The 24,437-nt window shown below is 37.1% G+C and overlaps 3 protein-coding genes across 3 annotated transcripts; 1 reads left to right on the top strand and 2 right to left on the bottom strand.

Moving 5' to 3' along the window:
• Positions 1–700: 700 nt before the first annotated feature.
• Positions 701–10,461, bottom strand: LOC147503024 (phosphatidylinositol/phosphatidylcholine transfer protein SFH12-like). The gene is given in 15 exon segments (XM_086607844.1): positions 701–954; positions 1,055–1,147; positions 1,480–1,868; positions 2,728–2,854; positions 7,297–7,302; positions 7,305–7,409; positions 7,613–7,708; positions 7,789–7,888; positions 8,009–8,058; positions 8,135–8,236; positions 8,327–8,404; positions 8,600–8,866; positions 8,974–9,073; positions 9,223–9,478; positions 10,298–10,461. Coding segments are annotated over 15 exon segments (1,818 nt in total). The 5' UTR covers positions 10,329–10,461; the 3' UTR covers positions 701–936.
• Positions 10,462–12,177: 1,716 nt separating this feature from the next.
• On the top strand, positions 12,178–16,908 carry LOC147503023 (bifunctional dihydrofolate reductase-thymidylate synthase-like). Its single transcript, XM_086607841.1, is given in 13 exon segments — positions 12,178–12,315; positions 12,731–12,991; positions 12,994–13,174; positions 13,257–13,653; positions 13,756–13,800; positions 14,067–14,132; positions 14,423–14,484; positions 14,573–14,647; positions 14,723–14,888; positions 14,982–15,105; positions 15,531–15,637; positions 15,742–15,935; positions 16,680–16,908. Coding segments are annotated over 11 exon segments (1,569 nt in total). The 5' UTR covers positions 12,178–12,315; positions 12,731–12,756; the 3' UTR covers positions 15,853–15,935; positions 16,680–16,908.
• A 410-nt stretch (positions 16,909–17,318) lies between these two features.
• On the bottom strand, positions 17,319–18,952 carry LOC147503022 (AAA-ATPase At3g50940-like). The gene is made up of 2 exons (XM_086607842.1): positions 17,909–18,952; positions 17,319–17,806 (listed from the first exon to the last, which is right to left on the bottom strand). The coding sequence occupies exons 1-2, from the start codon at positions 18,950–18,952 to the stop codon at positions 17,444–17,446; spliced, it is 1,407 nt and encodes a 468-aa protein (XP_086463968.1). The 3' UTR covers positions 17,319–17,443.
• Positions 18,953–24,437: the final 5,485 nt, after the last annotated feature.

Below are 24,437 nucleotides of genomic sequence, written 5' to 3'. Positions count from 1 at the left end.
TGGCATTAACAGGTATAACCGTGTATGCCCTCCATTTTTAACGAGTCTGTCTAAACCAGATAGCATATTATAACACATACATGGAAAGCATACCTTAATTTAAGTTGGTAGTGTGTGCGTATTTTTCTCATAATTCACTCTTCAGAATGAAAACCAGAAAAATATAAATTTTCATTCGGCTACTAATTCCTAGCTGTTTGGAAAGCAGACCATTGTTTCCCAATTTCAACACCTCGAAACAGAATTTAAATGCCACACTCGTGAAAGGAAAACGGAGGAACTATTAGCCACATACTGGACCAGCGGATCCATTTCTAAAGATTTCTTATTAGGCAGATTGAAAAAAAGAACAGAAAAAAGCACTACGCCAGATTGTATTCCTGAGAAGGTATCAGGAAAGCCATCTTGCTAACTCTGCAAAATACTTATGATTGGAATTTTGGCACATACCAGCAGTTTAATTCACCAATTTGCATCATATTCATTAAACATTTCCAAACTGTGCACGTTGAGAACTTGAGACCGTTTTAGTTATATATTTCAGCAACCACATAACCTGAATGAACTTCAGACCTAATAACCGGACAGACTTCATTCCAGCTGCATTATTTTATCCATCTAACCACCCTTTTAACACAAGGAAAAGAGGCCAACAAGGTGCTGTTAGCTACTTTGATACAGGGGATTCTGTTGAAAAGAATTTGCACACAAAAAAAATACAGGGATATATAATGGGCACTTCTGCTCAAAAGAATGGCAAGTTGAAAAGAATGACAAACAAGTGTGTTTTACCAAAACATTTACATAAGGTTTTCCTTGAATGAAGTGTGTTACAGCGTGATTTGCATGGCTCTCAAGAGCTGAAATCACTCAAGTCACAAGTTTCCTGAATTTAGACCTCGCTATTCTGAGAATCCAACCATGTCACCTAGCCCTTCACCAGCGGAAATGATTCTACAGTTACAGAAAAAGAAGGAAGTGTAAGGGGGAAAAACCGTTAAGTGAGATGACATGTTACACAATCACTAAGCATTGAACTTGCTATCATACATACCAAAAGTTTCTTCAACTTGTTGTTCTTCTTCTTCTTCTTTTTATCTACATAGGCTTCAAGTTCCTTCTCACGGACAAGGGCATCCTCCAGAGCCTGCGAAAAACAAGAATAATCAGTGCAATAAAAAGCATTCTGACGTTTTTCCTTGAATGTGCCACTTGCTAGTAGCTGTTACCTTGGGCCAAATACATACAATGAGTTCTAGCAATCAAGAAGAGTAGAGCAGGTGTTAGTATTTCAAATTCTAAAAAATGTTTTTGCATGTACCGCATATGAGCAATCTATAACATAAACCTATGTGAATTGCTTTAAAGAGGAGATTTTATTTTATTTTTTGATTGACAACCTCTGCTAATCTTAGATCCAAAGCACTAAATTTGACTTAGACAACTGGTGCTTCAAAAACCATGAGTCTATAAAATTACCTGTTTGGTTGCCATGAGTTCTTGTTCTAGGGCATCGACACGTTTCACAGCAGCATTCAGCATTTCCTCTTTCTCAGCAGGCATTGTAGCTGGTTTTTTGCTGAGAACAGTGACCTTCTCTTCCAGGTCAGCCATGCGCTTCATGACAGACATGTATTTAGCGGCGGATATGGTAGGTCCAGGTAACTGGTGGGGTAGTTGGCGCTTAATGTTGTGGTCTACAGAGTCAATAGTGCTGGAATAGAGGTTGGCATCAGTGAGCTTCTTTGGTATGTTGCGAGTCAATCTGATCATAGTGACAACGCCCATGACAAACGCCAGGACGCCAGAGAAGATTTGAGCGCTTAGCTTGTCAGAAACCTTGCATTCATCATAAGGAGAGAAACAACCTGAAATTGAATAGTAGCATTTGATGGCTCCAGTTATACAGCAAAACAGAAACACTTGGCAATACAATATTATTAGGTTATGACACCACCAGTGTTCTCTTTTTGATTCCAAAACTTATTTACGAGAAATCTGTTTGTAAGTGTGAACAGATGCCAGCAGACATATTTGTCATATGGTGCATATGCAAGACAAGTCTATCATTCATGGTTTTAAAGAGGCTAATAATATCAGAACCTAGCGCTGTGAAACACTTAACAAGTAACTTTTCCAGCTGCTAAAAAACGAAAGATGATGGGCTGTTTTTTTCATCTGTTATGAGGACCTAAACATAATTACTAAACGGAGCCAGTTGGATGTTGGACCCTGATATCCTGGATGCAAGATTATATTGTCAAAACAAACCAGTTTTATATCATATGGATGTTTGAAAGGAAACCCCAGGGAGAAATATAAGAAAAGGCATAATCATAAATACATTCTAGAGTACAGTCCTAAAATTTTTGAGGAACCAAGAGTCAATAAAACTAAAATTATTAATTCCTGGAGGAAAATCATGAGCAATCCCTTTTAGAAGGTGCACTGTACCGTTTCTTCAAAAGACAAGGTTTTCGTTTTGGTAATCCAAAAAGTGGCTCTCTTGAAACCTTGTTTATAGATAAAGTTTCACTCTGACACAGGAATAATAGGGAGCAGCCCTTTAACTAGCTGGACTGCAACTGCTTAAAATGGTTGTCTTTTAACAGCTTTCTCTCCATGTGCAGTGTCACACAAACAGAACCATTTGCAAGTTTCGTATTACTATTTGTAATAAATTACAAAGTAAGGAAGTAGAAAATATGAAGTAAAAACAGAATTCACCTTTAGAAAAGGCTATATGGTCTCCTGGTGTCACTTTACTGCAAGTTGTATATACAGTCTTATCAACCATTGGAATGAAGTCATCATACACGTCGGGGATGAAACACTTTTCTTTGCCTAGTTGAGCCTGCATACATTTCACAGTAGGAGGAAAGATGACAGTAAATACAAGGGTACTAAATAAACTAAAATGTTTCAAGTGAGGAAAGAAAAAGGTATATAAATAACAAGGGAAACAAGAAAGGGAAAGAATAGTGCCTAATATTAACAGGATGTATGTGCTCAGATTTTCAATATATCCTTATATATTTGACATATGTTCTACATTTTGGAAGTATGAACAATTACTCACTGTCGTTTGTCAATGCACTCAAAAATATTTAAGCAATGTCATTTGACTTGGGCTGTGGAGGCTGATTTCAGAACCTTCAGTTCTGTGTTTTTGAATTCATGAGATTGCATGTCAGGCTCCCAAAAGTTGAAGTTGGGATCCCGATGTGTTTCTCTGACTGAAATCAAATTAATTAGAATTATTGATCAAAGTCCTTCTCTGGATATAGCCCTGAGAACAATACCCTGTGCTCTATTTTCAGATTTACCTAGGTGGCTTAAGGTCTCTCCAATTTCAGGTTTGAGGAAAGGAATCTGCATTCAGGCTCCGGTGATATGATTTTTGGGTCTTGGATACAGTTCAGGCCCTGACTTCAATTCATAGTTGTGAGTTGCACCTTTTATGGATATATTTTCCTTGCAAATTTCCTCTACACTTTATGTACATATCCTAACACCTACATGAATATCCTGTTATTTACAAAGGAGGCACTTCCTTCACATGTCTTCTAGTTCTGATTGCACTTTTTGATAATGACTACATGCTGTTAGATTTAAGACGACTGATCTTAGTCAAGCATCTCCTTTGTATTGAAAGTTTTCTCCCCTCAAAAGATTCCGTAAACTAACTTCCCCATCCTAGCCTTAGAGATGTTCTCAATCTTGTTTTTTCTGGAGTAGTATATGTTAGAAAAATGATTTGCTCAAATCCATTTAAATATGAATGAGTAGTTTGTCTCCCAAGTTACCCCACTTAAGATGAAATGGGGTTTTTCTTGAAACAGTACGTAATGTGAGAAAAACCTTTTCAAAATGATGGATTTGTTTGAAACAGTGCATTATGCCGAAAAGGTGCGACCTTTCGAAATGTGCTTTGGTTCGGTTTGAAATAAACAGCATCATGCCGAAAAGGTGCAACCTTTCGAAATAGGCACCGGTTCAAAAATAGTGCTATATTCGAAATGGTGTGTCCTTTGAAACATGTGACTTTTCAAAGAGTTGCTTACTTTTTCCCAAGAGTCATTTTGTGTTGTTTGAAAAAGGCACCACTCACCTATAAATAGTGGATGAATTTGGAGAGAAAAATAAACGAGATCACACAGAGTTCTGATCTTTCTCTTCTCCCTCTGTTCTTAGTCAAATACTATGTTGTGTTCGTTGAGTCTATAGAATTGAAGTGCTAGCTTTCTATGAATGAAATCCGTTCTATCTTGGGAGATAGTTTCCCATCAACCTTCAAGCACCGTGAGGGGGGAAAACTGTCTTAAGGACATAGTGTATCTACACTAGGCTCGGATTTAATTAAGAAGTACAAGACACTTACAAGACAAAAGGTTTGTATAGTTTGGTAATTGGTAAAGAGTAAGTACAATTAAGTTGTATATTCCTAATAACTTAAGACAAATTTCCTTTTTCTTCTTCTTTTTACTAAACGTAATTTGTTTTCGTTTTTCTTTTCTTTTGGTTTAAGGAAATAACGAAGGTGTGTTTCTATTTTAGAATAGAAATGACAACATCACCGTGTTCTCCTATTCATGTTGTTCTATTTCATTTGTTAAACCTACTAGTTCGTTGAATGGTATGAACATTTTGGTCCCCGATGATGACCTTTTATGTTCGTAGAAGTGGAACTCAACAACTACGGTGTCTACTAGCAATGGTGGATCTTGGTTCAACTCATACGTTAATCTCGAAAGTATGTATCCGGAGGCTATTGGATTGAAACTTCGCAGAATGTAGGTGCTCTATGAGAGGCTTGAACCAAGAAGCCGAACCGTGAAAGGACTCGCTTTGGAAGTTGACATTAAGATGCAATAACCGGCGAGGAAAGGTAGACGATGGTAGCTCGCTTAGACCATTTTCAAGTCATTCTTGGAATGGACTTCTTGAAAGCAAACAAGGTGGTGGTAATGCCACACTTGGGGAATTATGATCCAAGATTCGAGAATCCTTGCTCCATTCCGGATGTTAGGAATGGTCGGTGCTAAAAGGGTTTTAAAAATATTGTATTATTTGTAAGATGTATGCGTTTTACTATTGCGCCAAAGAGTGCCAATAAAGAAGATTGTTTAAGATATTGTTCTGTAAGCATACTTGTAAGCAAAATTGATGTCTTAGAAGTGTTTCGACACTATATGAATGATATGTGACATTCTTTAACAAGACGCCTCACTTGCTAAACATATATTTAAATGGTTTTCCAATTTATTGACTTTGCCATGAGAAATTGGGAAAATATGGGGGATTATGAATCTCCTTGAATTAATTAATTCAAAATTGGAAATTTGTTAAAGCATTACTCAAAAGACATCAAATGTGGTGTTTTACTCTAGGAGAAATGCATAAATTTCTTGGAAATCCTCAAAGCAAACGCAGATAGCGAGGTCCACTATGGAATCAATTCATAGCATTGGACAAGGCCGAGAAGAAGCAGAGTGGCTTCAAATTTCTTAGAGGATATTCCAAACTGGGCTAAACTCGTGCTAAAGTGTGTATACACCGTGATGCCTAATCTGCTATTGGTAGAGCATGTAGTAGCATGTATAACGGAAGTCTCGACATATACGCCGTAGACATAATACCGTTAGACAATTGCTCTCAAATGGAGTTATCTCAATCGATTATGTAAGGTCAAAAGATAACATTGCGGATCCGCTTACAAAAAGTTTAACAAGAGAGCAAGTAGAAAGATTATCAAAGGGAATGGGCTTAAAGCTTTTGAGATAATCAACCAAGAGTCATCATAATGGAAAAACCAACCTAGTTGATTTGGAGATCCCAAGATCTAGGTTCAATGGGCCAACTGAATTATGTTTGTGACTCGCTTTAGCACCGGGAGTAATATTATACTCTAACCCATTCCTATATAAGGCAAGCTGCATATTTTTGCCGAGAACCGGGATAAGTCAAGTTTTTAATGATTTACTATATCTTGGAAAGTTATGTTATCCAAGTGGAGTATTGCAGGATATTCTTTATAGAAATCACCTATGTTAGTGCGAAGTGGGGCCGCTTCTATAAGAATTTTAAAGACAAATGTCTCAAAAGCACTATCGAAAACCAAGAAGTGTTGAAGGCCAAAATGAACACAAACGTGAGAACCAACAAGATTCGAGACGATGCTGGCGTGAAAATGATTGTGTCTAGGTTTATACAAACGGGCCGACAGTTCAAGGACATTAATTGAAGTCACCGATCGTCCAATTAAATCCGATCGTCTTTCACTAAGGCAAGTTCAAGGCCTCCCATGCTACTTGACGTCGCGGTATCTTTTCATTTGTAAAAGAACGTAAACCGATGTTTATGATAGAAGAAGCCAAATTTTCATTCATGTGGGGATTGTTAGAAAAATGATTTGCTCAAATCCATTTAAATATGAATGAGTAGTTTGTCTCCCAAGTTACCCCACTACCCCACTTAAGATGAAATGGGGTTTTTCTTGAAACAGTACGTAATGTGATAAAAACCTTTTCAAAATGATACATTTGTTTGAAACAATTGCATTATGCGAAAAGGTCGCGACCTTTCGAAAATGTGCACCGGTTTGAAAAAGCATCATGCGAAAAGGTGCAACCTTTAAAAAATAGGCACCGGTTCAGCGAAATGCTATATCTTCGAAATGGTGTGTCATTTCAAACATGTGACTTTTCAAAGAGTTGCTTACTTTTTCCCAAGAGTCACTGTGTTGTTTCGAAAAGGCACCACTCACCTATAAATAGTGGATGAATTTGGAGAGAAAAATAAACGAGATCACACAGAGTTCTGATCTTTCTCTTCTCCCTCTGTTCTTAGTCAAATACTATGTTGTGTTCGTCTGAGTCTATAGAATTGAAGTGCTAGCTTTCTATAGAAGGAAATCCGTTCTATCTTGGGAGATAGTTTCCCATCAACCTTCAAGCACCGTGAGGGGGAAAATCTGTCTTAAGGACATAGTGTATCTACACTAGGCTCGGATTTAATTAAGAAGTACAAGACACTTACAAGACAAAAGGTTTGTATAGTTTGGTAATTGGTAAAGAGTAAGTACAATTAAGTTGTATATTCCTAACAGTATAATCTTCAAGTTATTTCTTGTTTCTTCATGTTTTTAAGAGAGAGAGAGACTTTTTGGCACTGGAAGTTTTATATCCAACCCTTTGTATATGTTATCATGCAAACATAAAAGCTACAGAAACCTAGGTAGTCCAAACACCAAATTATTCTTTCTCTAAATTTGTTAATTATCTAGGTAATACTTACTTCTTCATGAACTGGAGAAAGTTGCCGATGCACCATATACTCGTCAAGTTTGGGAGCAATAACCCTCGTTTCATCTTCATGAACAACTGTCTCGGATTGGAAGAGTCACATCCCTGCACATTGGATAAAAGCGGAAATAGTTAGACTAATCATCGATAATACCAAAAACGGAAAAGCTTCAGACAAAGGATACCAAGTGACATTGACATCTAGCCATGGGAGAAAAGAGAAAAGAGAAAATGTAGAATAAAGTGGAGACATACAGATGTTCAGATGACATGAAGGAGAAGAAAAATAAAAAAATAAAAAACACAACCTTCGGGTACACTTTCTCGCCCTCAGATACTGTCTTCTCATCAGTGCCAGACATCATGGATATCTTCCTACAAGCAGCATCCCCATTTTGAACACACTGTATGACTAATTGTTGGTGAGTAATATATGTAATCCATGAAAAGCAAAATAAGAAGGAAAAGAAGAAAACACATTAACCTGTAAGATTTTTGGATCCTTCCATGGACCCTTATCCGAACGCATACAGCCCCCGTGATCAGCACAAGTACAAGTGCCACCCAAAAACTCCGGCAACTCACTGGAACAAAGCCAGACAAAGATGATGTTTAACATCTCTTCTTAGAAAAAGAGTACAAAACTATGGCGGATGATGAGGGGAAGAAAGGCTTGATTCAATTGATTATCACAGACAACTTACGTTGCATCAATGACTTCAAGCAACTTGCTCTGGAATTTGTTTCCTAGAACCTGATGGAGAAATCCTTTCATCAATTGAGTAGATTTTCTTAATCAAACAAAAGGAATGAGAGTGACATTTGCTTACGTGAATCTTTGACGTGGTTTTGGGATCAAGGAATCCCTTCACAGTATTCCATAGCATTCTAAATCCGGGTCCCGCATTGATAATAAACATGCGATTCAAGCTCTGCGGTATAAAGCAATACATATTCACATGACATACAAAACCATGTTAAAACCTATATCTTTGTTTTAAGCATATATCGTTGAGTAATACCTCAGGATAATTGTCGCCATCAATTTTCTGGAGGCTTGTGAGAAGGTCTCTGGCAGCTTTGTTGAAGCTTCTGACTCCCTAAGGCACCAATTCAAAATATTATGCATGTTCATCAGGGAAGATTAGGATCCATTTAAGAAAGGAAAAATAGAAAATGTGACCACAGGCTAACTAATAGGAGGAGTTCATCCTTTAGGTAGAGTAGGTTTAAGTCACTTTAAAAAGTAATTTGGATATATGGGTGTGTGAAGTAAAATGAATATATATACGTACCACTCCCTGTACATCCAGTATGGTTGTACTCTGATCGATGTGCCTATTTGCTGCAAGTGAGCAAGCGGGAAACTTCACAACAAAAGTTCTTTCAAACTCCTGTACATGATATTTTAAATAGCGCTCCATAGTCGTAGCTTGCATCAACTTGGTAACATCTATTTTACCGAGTCTCTCAATATAAACAGGCCGACCTTCTTTATCTACACCATGATGACCTTGCGGATAGTGTTCCAAAACTTCACTGATTTCTTTGAATTCAAAGTCCTAAAGATAAATGTTATAGTAACCAAAGGTAATCAGTCAAAAGGGTGGAAACAGGAAATGAGAAGACTCCACTGTTAGATTAAGTGAAGGAATTTTTCATGCCATACCTCCATGATTGTATCAGCACCAAAATCATTCCTCCAACGAAGCATGTCCGCCCACATTTGCTTTGTTTTCTCAATGTCAAATTTCCTGGCCTTCAAAAATCTGTCATCATGCAAGCAGTTAATTAGGCGACACATGTACCAAACGCTACTTCACAGTGTCATTGTTTAAAAGTACATTCCAACATTACATAGAAGTGCAAACTTTGACGTGCATGTTTTTATATTTCATCTTCATTTTCCAAAAAGTACCTGAGCATCATATGATAATCATCGTGTCTTGAGGGTAGCAGTTCATCCAAGATTAGAGCTTGACGAAATGCATCAACTGCCTGCAACTCCTCTGCGTCATGTTCATCCTCAATCGTAACAGACATAACTCTACTGTGTCTCCTACCCTTTTTTGTTAAAGAATTTCTGAATTTCGTAGATGCATTGATTGCTTTCTTTTTGAAAGATCCAATCTTTGTCCTCCTCTCATCTTCAGAGTTTTCAACATCAGCAGGACCTGCCAAAATGAAAAGGAAGGACATTCAGACACAATGGTTAACATTGTCTACTAAAAGGAAATTGAAAAATCTTGAAGCATTATATACGACATTTAAAAGAAAATAAACTACCAGCATCTTTCTACTAATCAAACAGTGTTAAAGCCTAAACGCTCCAAACACAGTGTCCAAATATTTTGGTTACTTCTTCTAATATATAATTGAACAGCCCTAGTTGAACATGATACATTTAAATCATGTACTTTTGGGAGAATGAATTTTTCGATTCCCTGAAGATGGAGATATAAATAATTTTTGATTGCACATTGTTGTAGCATCTCATGTCAAAAAGCTTGTCATCAAACACCAGGAATGCACCAGCATGATCAGAAATCATAGCCTACTATTTTACACTCTACTGTCCATTGCAAGTGACCAGATTTTTGCTAGAAATATAGCTAACTCAAAGCAAAACAGGTAATAAAATCCACAAAAGATGAAAACTACTCCCTTCCATAATTCCATTCACCCTTTTTGAGCTATTATATATCTATTATTGTTCTCAAATCACATTCAATTGCTCGAGCCCAACTTATGACACATTGACACCCTAGGATGTTTTCTAATTGAATTCATCACAGACCAATTATTAGTCATTAAAAATGATTATCTAAGGCACAAATGAACATAACTGTGCCCCCTCGCAAAATGTAAAATGTAAAATTAAAGGTGTATATTCTTAATTATAAGTTTCAATAACTGGACGCTCTATACACATGTCAATATGTATCTTGAAATACAACAAGCAATGATTTGATATATCGCATAAATAAATTTACCAGGTCTGGACGCACGGTCGAGGTCAGTCATGATTGTTGTTCTTGTTTGTTGTAGTGAAAACTGTTGGGTGGTCTTGTTAGACGACGGCAGAGAGAGTTATGCAGGTCAATACTCAAACACTCATACCATAAGATGCCATATTCCCAAAAGCTCAATTCAAATATCTGCATGCAAGCAACACCATCATATCAAAACACACATATTCAAGGACACAATATATAAATGTAAAGAGAAGGAAGATTATATTACCAGTGAGGACAGAATGTTTGCTTGTAGAGAGAAAAAAGATGATGAAGAAAAACAAAGTGGCTTTAAAATGAATGGGCGAAGAACTAGCAAGAAGAGGTGTGGATTACACGTTTTTTTTTTTCTAAACCAAACGCCAACCAATGCACAGCTGATAATAATAGAGTTTTTTTAGTTTGTGGTTGGCATGGCCTTTCTAGAGGGAAAATCTTGTGTTTTGGCTGGATTCACGTACAAACAAGTGCGAAATCCAAGCCACTTCATTCAAAATCTTTCACCCAGCTTAACTAACTAACGTCTCTTTTGTCTCTAGTCTTCCTTGGTTGGCAATATCTTCTCTTCAACACTACACGTCAAACTATTTTAAATTTTAACGCATTAATCGGGGTTAATATGTTATCTCTCTCTATATATAATATGTAGTTGGTTTAGGAGGGACAACATTGGATTATATTGGTGATGGAGTGGGTCAAAATCATTTAATGGATTTTGGTATTGAATAAAATTTGACTTGTTCTCGAGCTTCAATTCACCTTGACCTTGATCAAGTCACTGGAAATATTTGAAAGACTCATCAAATAGATAAACTATTGGTAAAACCTTTGAGTGATGATGTTAGAGGTCTAGGACTATAACCCGCCTCGCATCAAAAAGTTACTAGTCTCATTTAAAAAAAAACTTGCCAAAAATAATTAAAATATATATATATATGTCTAGCTAGGGTAGTATAGAGCTCTATTTTTCAGTATGTCTATTTTACTTTATAAAAGAAATGTCCCCACCTATAGGAGAAATACCCTATAGGAGAAATCATTATGTCATTAATTTTGTTCCCAAATTGCCCTTATCCTATTGTCCTTTACAAATTAAAACTAGAATTTTGATATATTTTGAAATAAAAATTCAGAATATGTTATAAAATACATGGGTCTATATGGATACCTACCATTAAGCCCATACGGAACACCTCCTCATATGTTTTCTGTATCTATTTTTATAATTTTTGTATTTTTGAAATGAGATTACCTAGTTATATATAAAAATAACCTCCTCGCTACACACTTCTATAAATAAAATTTATTTATTTCATTATTTTTATTATTCATCTACTTTAGTTAGTGTAGTGTTCTCTTTAAAACTAGTTAATTTTTTCTACCTTAATATTTAATAATGTTATTTTGATTTTTTTAAGAACCGAAACATTTGACAATTCTTGTAATGTTTCGTTCAAACTCACGAACAATGATTCGGAATTTTGCCAACACTGCAAATTCACAAACTATCTTATTGTTATTGAAATAAATAAATTCGACATTTGTTGATTCCTTCTCGTCTCAATCAAAACTTTAGATCAAATAAACGGGAGGTTTTAACAAATTGGTTTAAATCTTGGAGAAAATCCAAATTTCATGGGGGTGTGATTATTGGTCGTGTAGAATCATACAATTTTTAAGTTAATATTAATTTAAATTCATTTCTCACTATGGTGTACATTGGGCTTCGATAATGCGCTGTAAGATTACTTGAATTTGTTTTTCGGAATCTGTTATTTATCAACCACATGGCAGGCGATAACAAAATCTCGTGTATTTAAACGGAAATGAAAATAAAATGATCAGGGCAAACTAGTCAAGTCAACTTGGGTTGCGTCAAAGACAATCTTTTGACTCTCTGTCCACTTTCAGAGTGAGTTTGGCAGTTGACTGTTGTAACTTTTGATAATTTACAAACGTAGAAAGAAATCAAATCCCCAAACAAAATCTTTCTTCAGGTTTGATTTTTTACTCACATTATTTGTAATATTTAAGCAGGGTTTTAGCGAGTCAATGATTAATTTCACGTCGTCTATTTTAACTTATCGTAGGTTTCGCCTTTTAACTATCCTTTAATCTTAGTAATAATGGATGTATGTGACAATATCTGCTTATGCACTGTGTTTCATCTCTCTTGTTGGTGCATTCTAGTTAGACATTCCAGAAGATTCCTAGATGCTGAAACAACGTAACATGTTAAAGTGTTGCATTATGTTTTTATAATAATTGTTTTCTAGCTTCTTCCATGCTCACAGTACACTCTAGGCACTATATTACTTGTTGGCTTGCTGTTCGGAGCTATTTTTTCTTGTCATTAAATTCCGTCATCAGAAAAAACCATTCACCCATTGCATGTTTTTCACACTATCACAGGAGTTTGCTCTTTGTCGATTGATAGAATGGCTGGTGCTGATATTGTCGCAAACCTTTTGAATGGGAGTTCAAATCCTTTGAGGACCTATCAAGTTGTTGTGGCTGCAACTCAGACTATGGGCATTGGTAAGGATGGGAAGTTACCGTGGAACTTACCGTCTGACCTTAAATTTTTTAAAGAGGTTACAATGGTTACGTCAGATCCTGGGAAAAGGAATGCAGTCATAATGGGGAGGAAAACATGGGAAAGTATACCCCTGAAAAAAGACCTTTGCCTGGTCGTCTAAATGTTGTGCTTACTCGTTCTGGGAGTTTTGATATTGCTACTGCTGAAAATGTTGTCATATGTGGAAGCATGACTTCTGCTCTGGAGTTATTAGCGGCCTCTCCCTATTGTCTGTCAATAGAAAAGGTGTTCGTAATTGGTGGTGGCCAGATATTGAAGTAAGTATGTTGTTACTTATTCCATTAGTGTGGACGACAATATCTTTTCTGTTGGGAGAGATATTGATGAACTTGACTGCAGGGAGGCGCTCAATGCTCCTGAATGTGATGCCGTCCACATAACAGAAATCTCGACTAGCATTGAATGTGACACATTCATGCCTCCAGTTGATCATTCGATCTATCGGCCATGGTATTCCTCTTTCCCATTGGTAGAAAACAACATTCTGCTTTCATATGTTTCCTATATTCGTGTGAGACAGTCTGCGCTGGAATCTGTTACTTTTAACAATGGGGATATTAGTAATGGTTCAAATTCTGTTAAACTTGAGGTTGATAAATCCTCTTCCCTGCCAAAGATGATCTTCGAAAAACACAAGGAATACATGTATCTCAAATTGGTTCAAGATATCATCTCAAATGGAATTCAGAAAGATGACAGGACAGGAACTGGAACCCTATCAAAATTTGGTTGCCAGGTTTGGTCGTCAACGTAAAATATATGGTTGCTATTTAATTAATTGTTTGGTACGTAATAAATTGACTGATATATTTTATTTCTTTGCTTCTGTCTTCACAAGATGCGATTCAATCTGCGGAAGTCTTTCCCACTTCTTACAACAAAGGTTTGAGCTTTTCTTTGAAGTTTTCATCATTAACTTGCTTCATACATGTATTACAAGATTCCTAAATGTGGTCTCACCAAACCACGTGCTTATCTTTCGATTATAAATCAATTATCTAGTTTGTGTTGATCCATCTGGTGTCTTTTTGCTTATTTAACACACCACCGCGCCCCTTCAAAAACACACACACACACACACAAGTTAGTAATCTTTGCAGGACATGGCATTTGAAAGGTTTATGATTAAGCTAATGTTTGGTTACTCAGAAAGTTTTTTGGCGAGGGGTAGTTGAAGAACTTTTGTGGTTTATCAGTGGTTCAACAAATGCAAAGGTAATATCATTATTATGAAGTTTGTTACGAAATCCTATACTTTCTTTCGTGTCTTTCTTCCATAAATATCTCGTGTGAACTGTGAGCTTATGGATGCTTGTTATTAGCATTAGTTTGAAGCTTCAGAATGACTTTAGTGTACTTTGCCCAAATTTTCTTTCCACTATATTTCATTTTAAGTGAGTTCATTTTTTCTTTTGAGCTTAACTATAGCTTGTTTTCTGTTTGTGATATCTTGGAAGTTCAAATTATGCAAAGTAAGCCTCATATGTAATATTTAATGTCAACAGGTTTTACAGGAAAAAGGTATTCGCATCTGGGATGGCAATGCATCCAGAGACTATCTTGACAGGCAACTACTTGAGCAATTGCACACTGCTTTCTTTATTATAGCACTATAGCAGTACTCCCGCGTAACTCAATAGTTCTATTCTCTTCAGCATTGGTTTGACAGATAGGGAAGATGGTGATTTAGGCCCCATATATGGTTTCCAATGGAGACACTTTGGTGCCAGGTGAGCAACCCGAGTCTTTTGTATGTTTTCACTTTCCTATTTGCATGGATCCTCATAAGGAGTTGCTTTTTACAGGTATACTAACATGCATGCTGATTACACTGGCCAAGGATTTGATCAGTTGCTGGACGTGATTGAGAAGGTAAAGAATAAGCCTGACGACCGGCGGATTATTCTGTCAGCTTGGAATCCGGCTGATCTCAAATTGATGGCCCTTCCACCTTGCCACATGTTTGCACAGGTTATCCCTGCTGGACTTGGTCATTTTTTCTAGGCTATTACATTGATGTAATTTTTTACTTATTGTTTCCTTTATTCTCTCGTCTTTTGGCAGTTTTATGTGGCCAATGGAGAGCTATCATGTCAAATGTATCAGAGATCTGCAGACCTGGGCCTTGGTGTGCCTTTCAACATTGCATCTTATGCTCTTCTCACATGCATGATTGCTCATGTTTGTGGTATGTGTTGTTCATCTTTAAAACCTGAATTTATTTTGTCAGCAATTTTAAGCTTATTGCATGTTCCTGATTGATGCGATAACTAATAATGTATCACAGTATCAGTAGTATCAAGAATTATTTATGGGAGTCCCCGAATAATTGACTTTAGAATAGCCAGGCATGGCCTCTTTTACAATGATGATATTGCATATGTAATGTTGTGTACTCTTTGCACTCCTAATAATCACACATCTAAAGGCAGGCTTGGTAGTTTTGGTAGAGAACAAGTTAACGAAAAGGAGAGAAGAAAGACGTTGGGGTTGAAGAGATCCTTTTCTCCTTTCCCAGTTTTACTTTTGTCGAGTACACTTTTGATTGGTTTAGTAATGTGATAATTTTCATTAGTTACTTCTGTAATTGGCTTTGTTTTCCTTCACACCCAGATGTTGTTCCTGGTGATTTTATCCATGTTATTGGGGATGCTCATGTCTATAAAACTCATGTGAGGCCTTTACAGGAGCAGCTTCAGAGGCTTCCTAAACCATTCCCAGTGAGTAATAAGAATTGATCTCAATTAATCAATTGAAATCAGGAATTGTTGTCTATTATTGGAAGCTCACCTGATAAGTTTTGTTTCTACTAATTTTAACCCAGATTCTGAAGATTAATCCTCAGAAGAAGGACATAGATTCTTTCACTGTGGCTGATTTGGAGCTAATTGGTTATTATCCTCATCAGAAAATAGAGATGCAAATGGCAATATAGAACTCTAATATCTTCTGAGGGATGTACTGAAGAAACTCTCTTTCTTATTGCTACCCAAGCAGACTAGATCATAGCTTTTAGAGGTAAGGTAGTAATACTGTCAATGTTTTTCTATTCTATTTGAGCATCTATCTTAGTTCCTCAAGAGCTATCTCAAGCTACGAGGCTTAAATACCTGAATACCGGTTTGAATGTATGTATATTTCTTTTCCATGAATATTCTTAGTTTCTGATATTTTTTCCATGAATTATTAGTTTCTGACAAACTTAGAAACAAATTTTTTGAATCATGTAATCATCTAAATTCTGGAACTGATTCTGGTCGTGTAATCACATGGATAATATTAACCTCATTAAGCAGATTTCTAGTCAGTCAATAACTGATTTTGAATCAATTTAGATCGCTAATCTGGAAAAAGATTCAATAGTGAGTCCTTGTTGTAGTGCTATGAAACTATGACAATATAAAAGACACTATAAATTAGGCTGTGCCTTCTTCTAACTTTTTGAGTTGTGTAGTTTACAGGTTATTCACTTTGTTCATCCATTGATGTTCCCAGCATACACTATTCGGATTTTGTTGTTTTTATACTGTTGTTCATTTTATACTGATTCAAGATTGAGTAGATCAGCCCTTGTACATCTTGTGCACCTTAAGATATTCTAGACTTCTATCTTTGTATTCCCAAATAAGTGCGCTATATTCTGTAATTTTATAAACAACTATTGTTATAATATTCATGTGGAGGTCAAAAGTAGTTGCACTTTCATCACTGAAATTGTAAAGTCAAACTTTAGTGATTCATTCTTCAACATTATGTTTTCAGGTACACTGCTATACAGCCATACAGGAATCATTTCTATTGACTGTAAAAGTAAGAAATAGTACGTTTCGAAGGTGATTCAGGATTTTTTTCTATGTGCACTTTCATTTATGACGAATGTAAGCAGCGCTTTTTTACTGCAGTGATTCTGTTTTCCCTGGTTGTTTCAGGATTTTTTCTTTGTGCTACTTCATTTATGATAAATCCGAGCAGCTCTTTTTTACTGCCTTAATTCTGTTCTGTCTGGTTGTTTGCGCTACATCGTCACTTATATTTGCTTAAGGTTATAATTTTCTTCCTTCATGGTGTTGGTTGGACTTTAGGCCCGTTGACATGATCTGGAATCTGGATTACTTGGAATGTGCTTTGAGAAAGACCACTTCTTTTTTTTTTTGGTGGAAATAATGGCGCTCCCAAAAAAGGGCGTTTCCTTGAAAGAACCTCTGGTAGTTCTCCAGGGCATCAACTGTGATACCTAGATGATTTAGAAATTGTTAGCTAATTTTCTACTTTCGTTAGTTCACTAGAATTACGTATTAGCTGATTGTAACTTTGCCTTGATTAACTAAAATTATCTGACGTGCTTGCCAGAAAATTTGTAGAGTACTCCATTTATTAAGAAGATATCTGACCTGATTGCATGAACATTGTTCAGGGTAAGAAAAAAAACAGAATGGGGATATTTTTTATCACTTGGCAGTCAATCAGAAACCAACTCCTAATCCTTAGAAAAAAGAAAAGATATTTCTGATATATTATTTTTGCAATTAAGCAGTGCCCGAGTGTTTTTCCTCCAGGAGTGTAACTAACCCTCCAAGCGCAGTGTCAGGATCATCATTCCTCATTAGCGCTTCAGCAACCTCTGCTGGAGTGACATTTGTTATCTCCAGTAGCCGTTCAATCACTTCAAAAACTGGGTGATTAGAAACCTCGAGGTAGTTGTTGGCAAGAACCCTGAACCCACATGGATCACAGTAGGACATATGGATGTGTATGTCCATGCGTCCAGGGCGTAGCAAAGCAGGATCAAGTCGGTCTTTGTTATTAGTAGTGAACACAATAATTCGTTCGTCTCCACAGCTTGACCATAAGCCATCGACAAAATTGAGCATCCCTGAGAGAGTCAATTGCTGCCAACGCCACAAGAAATTTGTCACTTTATCAAAAGACGAGGATAAATATATGCATGGGATGAATATAAAGATCAGAGCAATAGTAACAAAAATACAAACTGGATTGTGATTGTCGTTGTGCTTTGGAGCTCCATGCTTTCCTTCCTGCGTTACTGGTCTAGTTTTCTGAAAATCAAGAGAGCAGTCAATATCTTCTACCACAAGTATTGATCGATTTGCTGTCGAAAGCAACAATCTCCTAAGCCTGGAATTGTTCTGAATATCTGTTAGTTCTAAATCATAAATGTCGAAGTTCAAGTAATTAGCCATGGCAGCAATCAAGCTTGATTTGCCAGTACCAGGAGGTCCATACAACAGATAACCCCGTTTCCAAGCCTTCCCTACTTTCTTGTAGTACTCCCTCCTCCGAACAAATCTCTCCAAATCCTCCATTATCATCTTCTTCAGCCTGTCGTCCATTGCTATCTTATCGAACGTAGCAGGGTGATTAAGATTAACCGAACTCCACGCACTTCTGTAATATGTTGGACCATCAGAAGACATTGTGTGAAGCTTAGCAACCCTGTTTTCTTCTTCAAGGGCCTTGGCTGCTTTCTTTATGTGAGGTAGGTAAGAATCCAATACCATCTCTCTATGTTTCTTGTGGAAACTAAGTTCATAGCATCGAAGTTCAGACCGTCTTTTTATATTAGAATCGAAATCACTAGCTGTAGGCGTAATTTGAAATCTAGTCTCTTTACTCTTATATCTCCAGTTAAATCGAATACCTTCGAAAACATCTACTAGTTCTTCTAGTTTCCCCATGGAAAATACATAACTCTTGTTGTTTTTGTCTTGACATACTTTAAACCTCTTTGTTGAAGCTAAGCTTTTCGAACCTAAGTAGGTTTCAGCAGCAACATAGATATTGTTAGTTGTTAGATCACTGTATTCTTCAAACACCATTGTTATTTGAGAAGAGAAATGATTGAATAACTTTCGAAGATTTTTTACCACGAAAGCTTTGAAATTGAAACCAAAAGGAGAGAGTTCGTTGCTGATGGTTCGAATCATAATCGCCATTGCTATTGCAGATCCTGTAGTTGATAATATCCCCTTTGTTGAATGATTTTTAGCAATAGAAGAAAGCATGGTGTTGTTCATTTTCAGAAGAAAGAACAACAAGTTCTGAACTTGAAGAAGTAAGGGAAAGAGTTTATATATGGTGTAAGTTATCAACTTTGTTACAACTCTATTAACCTTAATTTCGTATTTAGTTTGCTTTAATTAAAGAGTCCTTCGAAAATAGAAAACTAAAACCGGCAATACACCTTTAAGCCCTCAAATGCACCTTTTAAGCCTCGTTTTAAGCTTGTTAGCATTGGGTATGGCTGTACAGAAAAAGGAACCTTACTGGAGGATTTGAGAAATAAGTCAAGAAACGCAAGCCAGACCTGTCTGGTCTTGAAATTCACCCCTTTATCCCCCTTAACAAACAGTGGAAAGATCAAATTTTATTGTTTTGATATTACTATGGGCAGGAAGGGGAAGTGTGGCTGTTTAGGATTTGTACACTCTTATTGTTCATGCTTGTCGTATCAGACTGTTCCGACATAGTTTGATCAACTTCAGGTGGATTTAAAGATGAATAGGCTGGTGAAGCAGGGGACGTCACCAGCTTCCACAGGGAGACTGGTCTTTACAACTATATAAGATCTCTGCGTAGCCTAGTTATAAGTTATAACTTGGAAAAGCCTTTGCCCCTATGTCTTGCCTGAAAGCTTGTTACGAATCCTAAACTCAGGTTCACGACTCTTTATGAACAGTAACTCAAAAATCCTTGCAGAAAGTAGTGGTACAAATAAGAAGACACTGAACAAGAAGTTTTTCCACTGAGAATCATTTTTGGGCTATTAGTAGTTGGGATAAAGACTATGGAATTGTTGATATTTCACAGGTCAACTGACATTTGATGTTACAATAAATGAATCAAATTAGAGTTCGCTCAAACAATGGGAAAGAAATTAATTTTACATATTTGTTTGAATAAATATGCGACCTGTGTATGCTACATGATAGAACAGGATGCTGCATTATTGGGTTCACCTGTATAAACCATATGTGTGGACATTCTTTGACAGACAGGGCAGGACTGGAAATTATGAAAGTCATGCTTTGGTTCAGATTTCTTTTCATCAGGCTTCTTTTGCTCCTCTGGTTTTTTCTGTGCACCACCTGCATCGGGTTTAGGGGGAGGTGGTGGAGGTCCAATACTTACGATTTCTACAGTTTTCTGGATTTTCCTTGTGCGGACCATTATTTTGTATGGATCCGCATTACCAGTAACAGTCAAAGTGCCTTTCGCTGCATCAACCTCGACTTTGTCTACACCTACAAGATCATCCTTTTCACTATCATCATCTTTGCCCAAATATATGCATAATAGTCGATCAGTGAAAACGAATTAACGTTATATAACGTTATGTATGTACCAAAATATATGCACCATTGTCCTTAACGCTCAACCTAGACATATTTGCTATTCAAGGGCCCTTATAGGATTTTAACTTTATTTTTTTGGGTTAACGAATATTACCCCCACTAGATTTTTTTTTTTGACCCCCACTAGATGAGCCAATTAGAATTTCCCCCCTTAGGGTCTTCCCTGTAAGTACACACACAAAAAAAAAAAAAAAAAATCTAATTAGCTCATCTAGTGGGGGGCCTAATTTTCCATCTAGTGGGGAGAAATCCTAATTGGCTCATCTAGTGGTGGGGTGGAATGGGGGTAATACTAGTTAACCCTATTTTTTTTTTTGTAAATGTTTGCAATCACGTTTTGTGCAAATGACTAATGAGAGACTCCTTTGTGGATTTAGCACAAACTAAAAGAAAGAAAGTAAAGATATTTTGCATGAATGAATGATCTGTCTCAACTCGATTCTGATCTATGGTTATCAGTAAATCGGAGATAGTTGTATTTACGTACCTTCTAATCCAGATACTGCTCTTAGGAGCTGCTTCTTACATTTTTGGCAGGAAATATTAACCTTCAAAACAGTTCTTTGTACCATGGAAAACCTCTTTCTAGCAAACCGGCCTTAAAGCTAAGAGTGGATGGGATCAAGGTGGATTATGAAATTGTAGCACATATAACAACATGAAGTATCTTTGGATTGTTCACCCATCTAGAAATATTCTTTTTTGAACAAGTTAAGGGTTAAGGCAGAACTCAACCAATTTCATTAAACCAAATCAAAGGTTAGAAAACGAGATATGATCAGTATCTTATTGTTGAAAACGAAATAGGATAATGTCATTTGCAAATGTCTCATTTAATTGTTAAAAGAATAAACACAATTTCTAAATATACAAAATAGTGGAACTTACAAAGCCACGAAGATGCAACCATGTAAAAATTGACTTAAGTCCTTGTTTTGATCTATTCATCTATGGATTAGTTTTCTATCTTCTATTACAATGCGGCAATGCGCCAGATGGAGCATAGAACGACTCAAGTACCAAAGCATTTAAAGATAAATATCATTGTGAACAAGCAATAACGAATACATGGGTCCGCAATTGAGCCAACTTCGAGATTTCTGTTGCTGCCCCTGTCAATGGTGTACGTCCTATTGGCTGGTCTATAATGGGTGTCACAGTAGTCAAAATCTTTTCTAAACCTTCTTCAAACCTTAGTACATTAACTAGGAGTGTAAAGTGTTTAAGAAAAATTAAAAGTGGCTTATATAAACATATCTCATTGTTTGCTATTGTTGTCAACTTGTCAAGTAGACAACATTAGTAGTACATGTTAGTGGTTAGTGTGGACTGTGGAGATCCCATTTTGTTAAAATGATTTTTTTTTTCTCGCTAACATCCATTTCTATTACTGCCATATAAAAGGATTACAATTATATAGTCTTTGCAGCATTTAGGCAGAGCATTCATGTCACACGAGTTACTTGCCCATTTTGCTAAATCATGGGTATCCCCATTACAAGTTCTGTTAAACCACCTAAAAACTGCATTGTCCAAAAGACTGACACTTCTACATATAGCCTCAACTATCGTCTGAAGAGACCAATTTAGAGTAGAAACTTGGGTTGCTAGAGATCTGATGATAGCAGCATTGTCTCCTTGAAAGACATAGTTCCTTCCCTCCAAGGTTGATGCTAGCTTGACTGCCACTTCAGCCGCCAAGAGTTCACTTTCCTCAGCTGTCCGAGCTTTAAACCTCCTTACTGCAGCCGCTACTAGGTCTCCCTGTGCATTCCAGGCCATAGTAGCTCCTGCTCCAATTTGTTTGTCCTTGTTGAAAGCCCCATCAAATCTAATATTCATATCATGTACAACATTAGATAAAGTACAGTGCTCCAAGTTATCTACTGTGCTTAAGTGATGGTTATGTGTGTGTATATGTGTATGCAGACTAGAAGATGCTCCAGCTATAATAAAATTGCCAGTTCTCCTCCCTTGGATTAAGGTGTCTTCCCTTTCGAAGGCCTTCAGTCTTCTATGCCACTGGATACTGTTAGAGGATAGTATCTCCTCTTTACCCATAGCACCCTTGCCAAACTTCTACATATTCCTGCTATCCCACATGCCTTGCAGCAGTGTACATGCATATACACCCAAGTCAACAATATATTTTTCCTTGCTGTTGCTCCACTCCATGATCTCATCTATCCATCTCCTAGCCCTCCAATCCTTATATACTTCAGTTCTAATCCCCAAAGGGGAAGCAAACCATATGCTTCTAGCCCAGTGACACTGAAAAAACACATGTTCCAGAGTTTCAAACTCTTCTACACAAAAAGGGCATGAGATATCATCATTCTTTATTCTATTTTTTATTCTATCCCCTGTGGGCAGAATATTTAGGTAAATTTTCCATAAGAGCATCTACTCTCTAGCAGCCACCTTTGCCTTCCAGATTCTCTTTATGGACTTGACTTGTAGTGTTGAGTCATGCTCCTCCCACTGTTTCTGATTCAGTATGTTGAAGGCAGACTTAACACTGAAGCCACCCTTTTTGTCAGGCCACCACATGAGTTTGTCATTCCCAGCCATGGTTCTAACGTGAACCTCATTAATAAGAGTTTTAATCAGACTGTCAAAATTCTCATTGAGGACTTGTTGGTTCCAGCCAGTGCCATTAGCCCTCAAGAGAGGCTGACTTTCCAATACTTTTGCATACCTCTGGGTGGACAAATGTCCTTGAGGATAATAGGTTTACCATGAAGCATAAGCCAAGGGTCATGGAAGACAGAGGTGGTCTCACCATTCCCAACGCTCCAGCAGGTCCCATTCTGAACCAAGTCATGGTTTTTATGTACCCCTTTCCAGAAGAACAAAGCATTGGGAGGTGGCCCTTTCTCATGTCCTAGCCATTTGTTCCCATATGCAGCTTTGAAAGATCTAGCCCATAAGGAATCTTTATCATTTAAGGCCCTCCAGCTGTGTTTAGCTAGAAGGGCCTTGTTGATATCAGCAAACTTACGAAACCCTAAGCCCCCAAGGCTTTTGGGTTTGCAGAGTTTATCCCACTCAATAGTGTGGATACTCTTAGATTCCTCTGTGCCATGCCACCAAAAATCTCTACAAACCCTATCCATTTTATCACACACAGACACTGGTAGAGAGTAGGCAAACATGGCATAGAGGGGAGAGGCTTGGGCCACTGCCTTGATCAGCACAGTCCTTCCAGCTTGTGAAAGCAGTCTAGCCCTCCACCCTTTAATCTTATTGTGAATGTTATCCACCAGGTAGTTGAAATCCCCACTCTTACTGTCAGAGAGCACAATTGGAACTCCCAGGTATTTATCCTTATTATCAAAATCTCTCATCTTCCAAAACTTTTTAAGGATTTTCCTATGTCTGGCATGAACATTCTTGCTATAGTAAATACTTGATTTGTCAAAGTTAACTTTTTGTCCTGATGCCAGGCAGTAATCCTCAAGGATACCTTTTAGAGTAGCAGCCTCATTAAGAGAGGCCCTGGTAAACAGCAGCAGATCATCTGCATAAAGAAGATGTGCAATAGGGGGATCACTTTTTCTAATTTTGATCCCATGAATATCATTCGCAACCTCAGCCTGGTTAATCATTCTAGACAAGGCTTCAGACGTGAGGATGAAGAGATAAGGAGACAGAGGGTCCCCTTGTCTCAGACCCCTCTGTGGGAAGATGTTCCCTAGAGGAGAACCATTAAGAAGCACCTTGAAGGACACAGAAGACAGGCATTGGTTGATCAGCTCTCTCCACTTATTGCAGAACCCCAATTTTCCAAAGATATCATCTACAAAAGACCACTCAAGCTCGATCATATGCCTTAGCCATGTCAAGCTTCAGGGCCACCCACCCTTCCTTCCTCTTATACATATTTTTCATATTATGGAAGATCTCATTGGCTAACCCTATATTATCCCCAATATTTTTGCCTTTGACAAAGGCACCTTGAAAAGGTGATACAATCTTATGAATATGGCACTTAAGCCTATTAGCAAGAATTTTGGAGATAATTTTATATACAAAATTACAAAGGCTAATAGGTCTGAACTTAGCTATATGTTCAGGGTTAGCAATCTTAGGGATGAGAGTTATAAAAGTTTCATTAAACTTAGGGTTAAGGATCCCAGTTCTAAAA

This window comes from Coptis chinensis, chromosome 4, assembly GCF_015680905.1.
Source record: "Coptis chinensis isolate HL-2020 chromosome 4, ASM1568090v1, whole genome shotgun sequence".
Lineage (NCBI taxonomy): Eukaryota > Viridiplantae > Streptophyta > Magnoliopsida > Ranunculales > Ranunculaceae > Coptis > Coptis chinensis.
The sequence above is the reverse complement of the archived record's forward strand: the minus strand, read 5'-3'. Positions and strand labels throughout refer to the sequence as shown.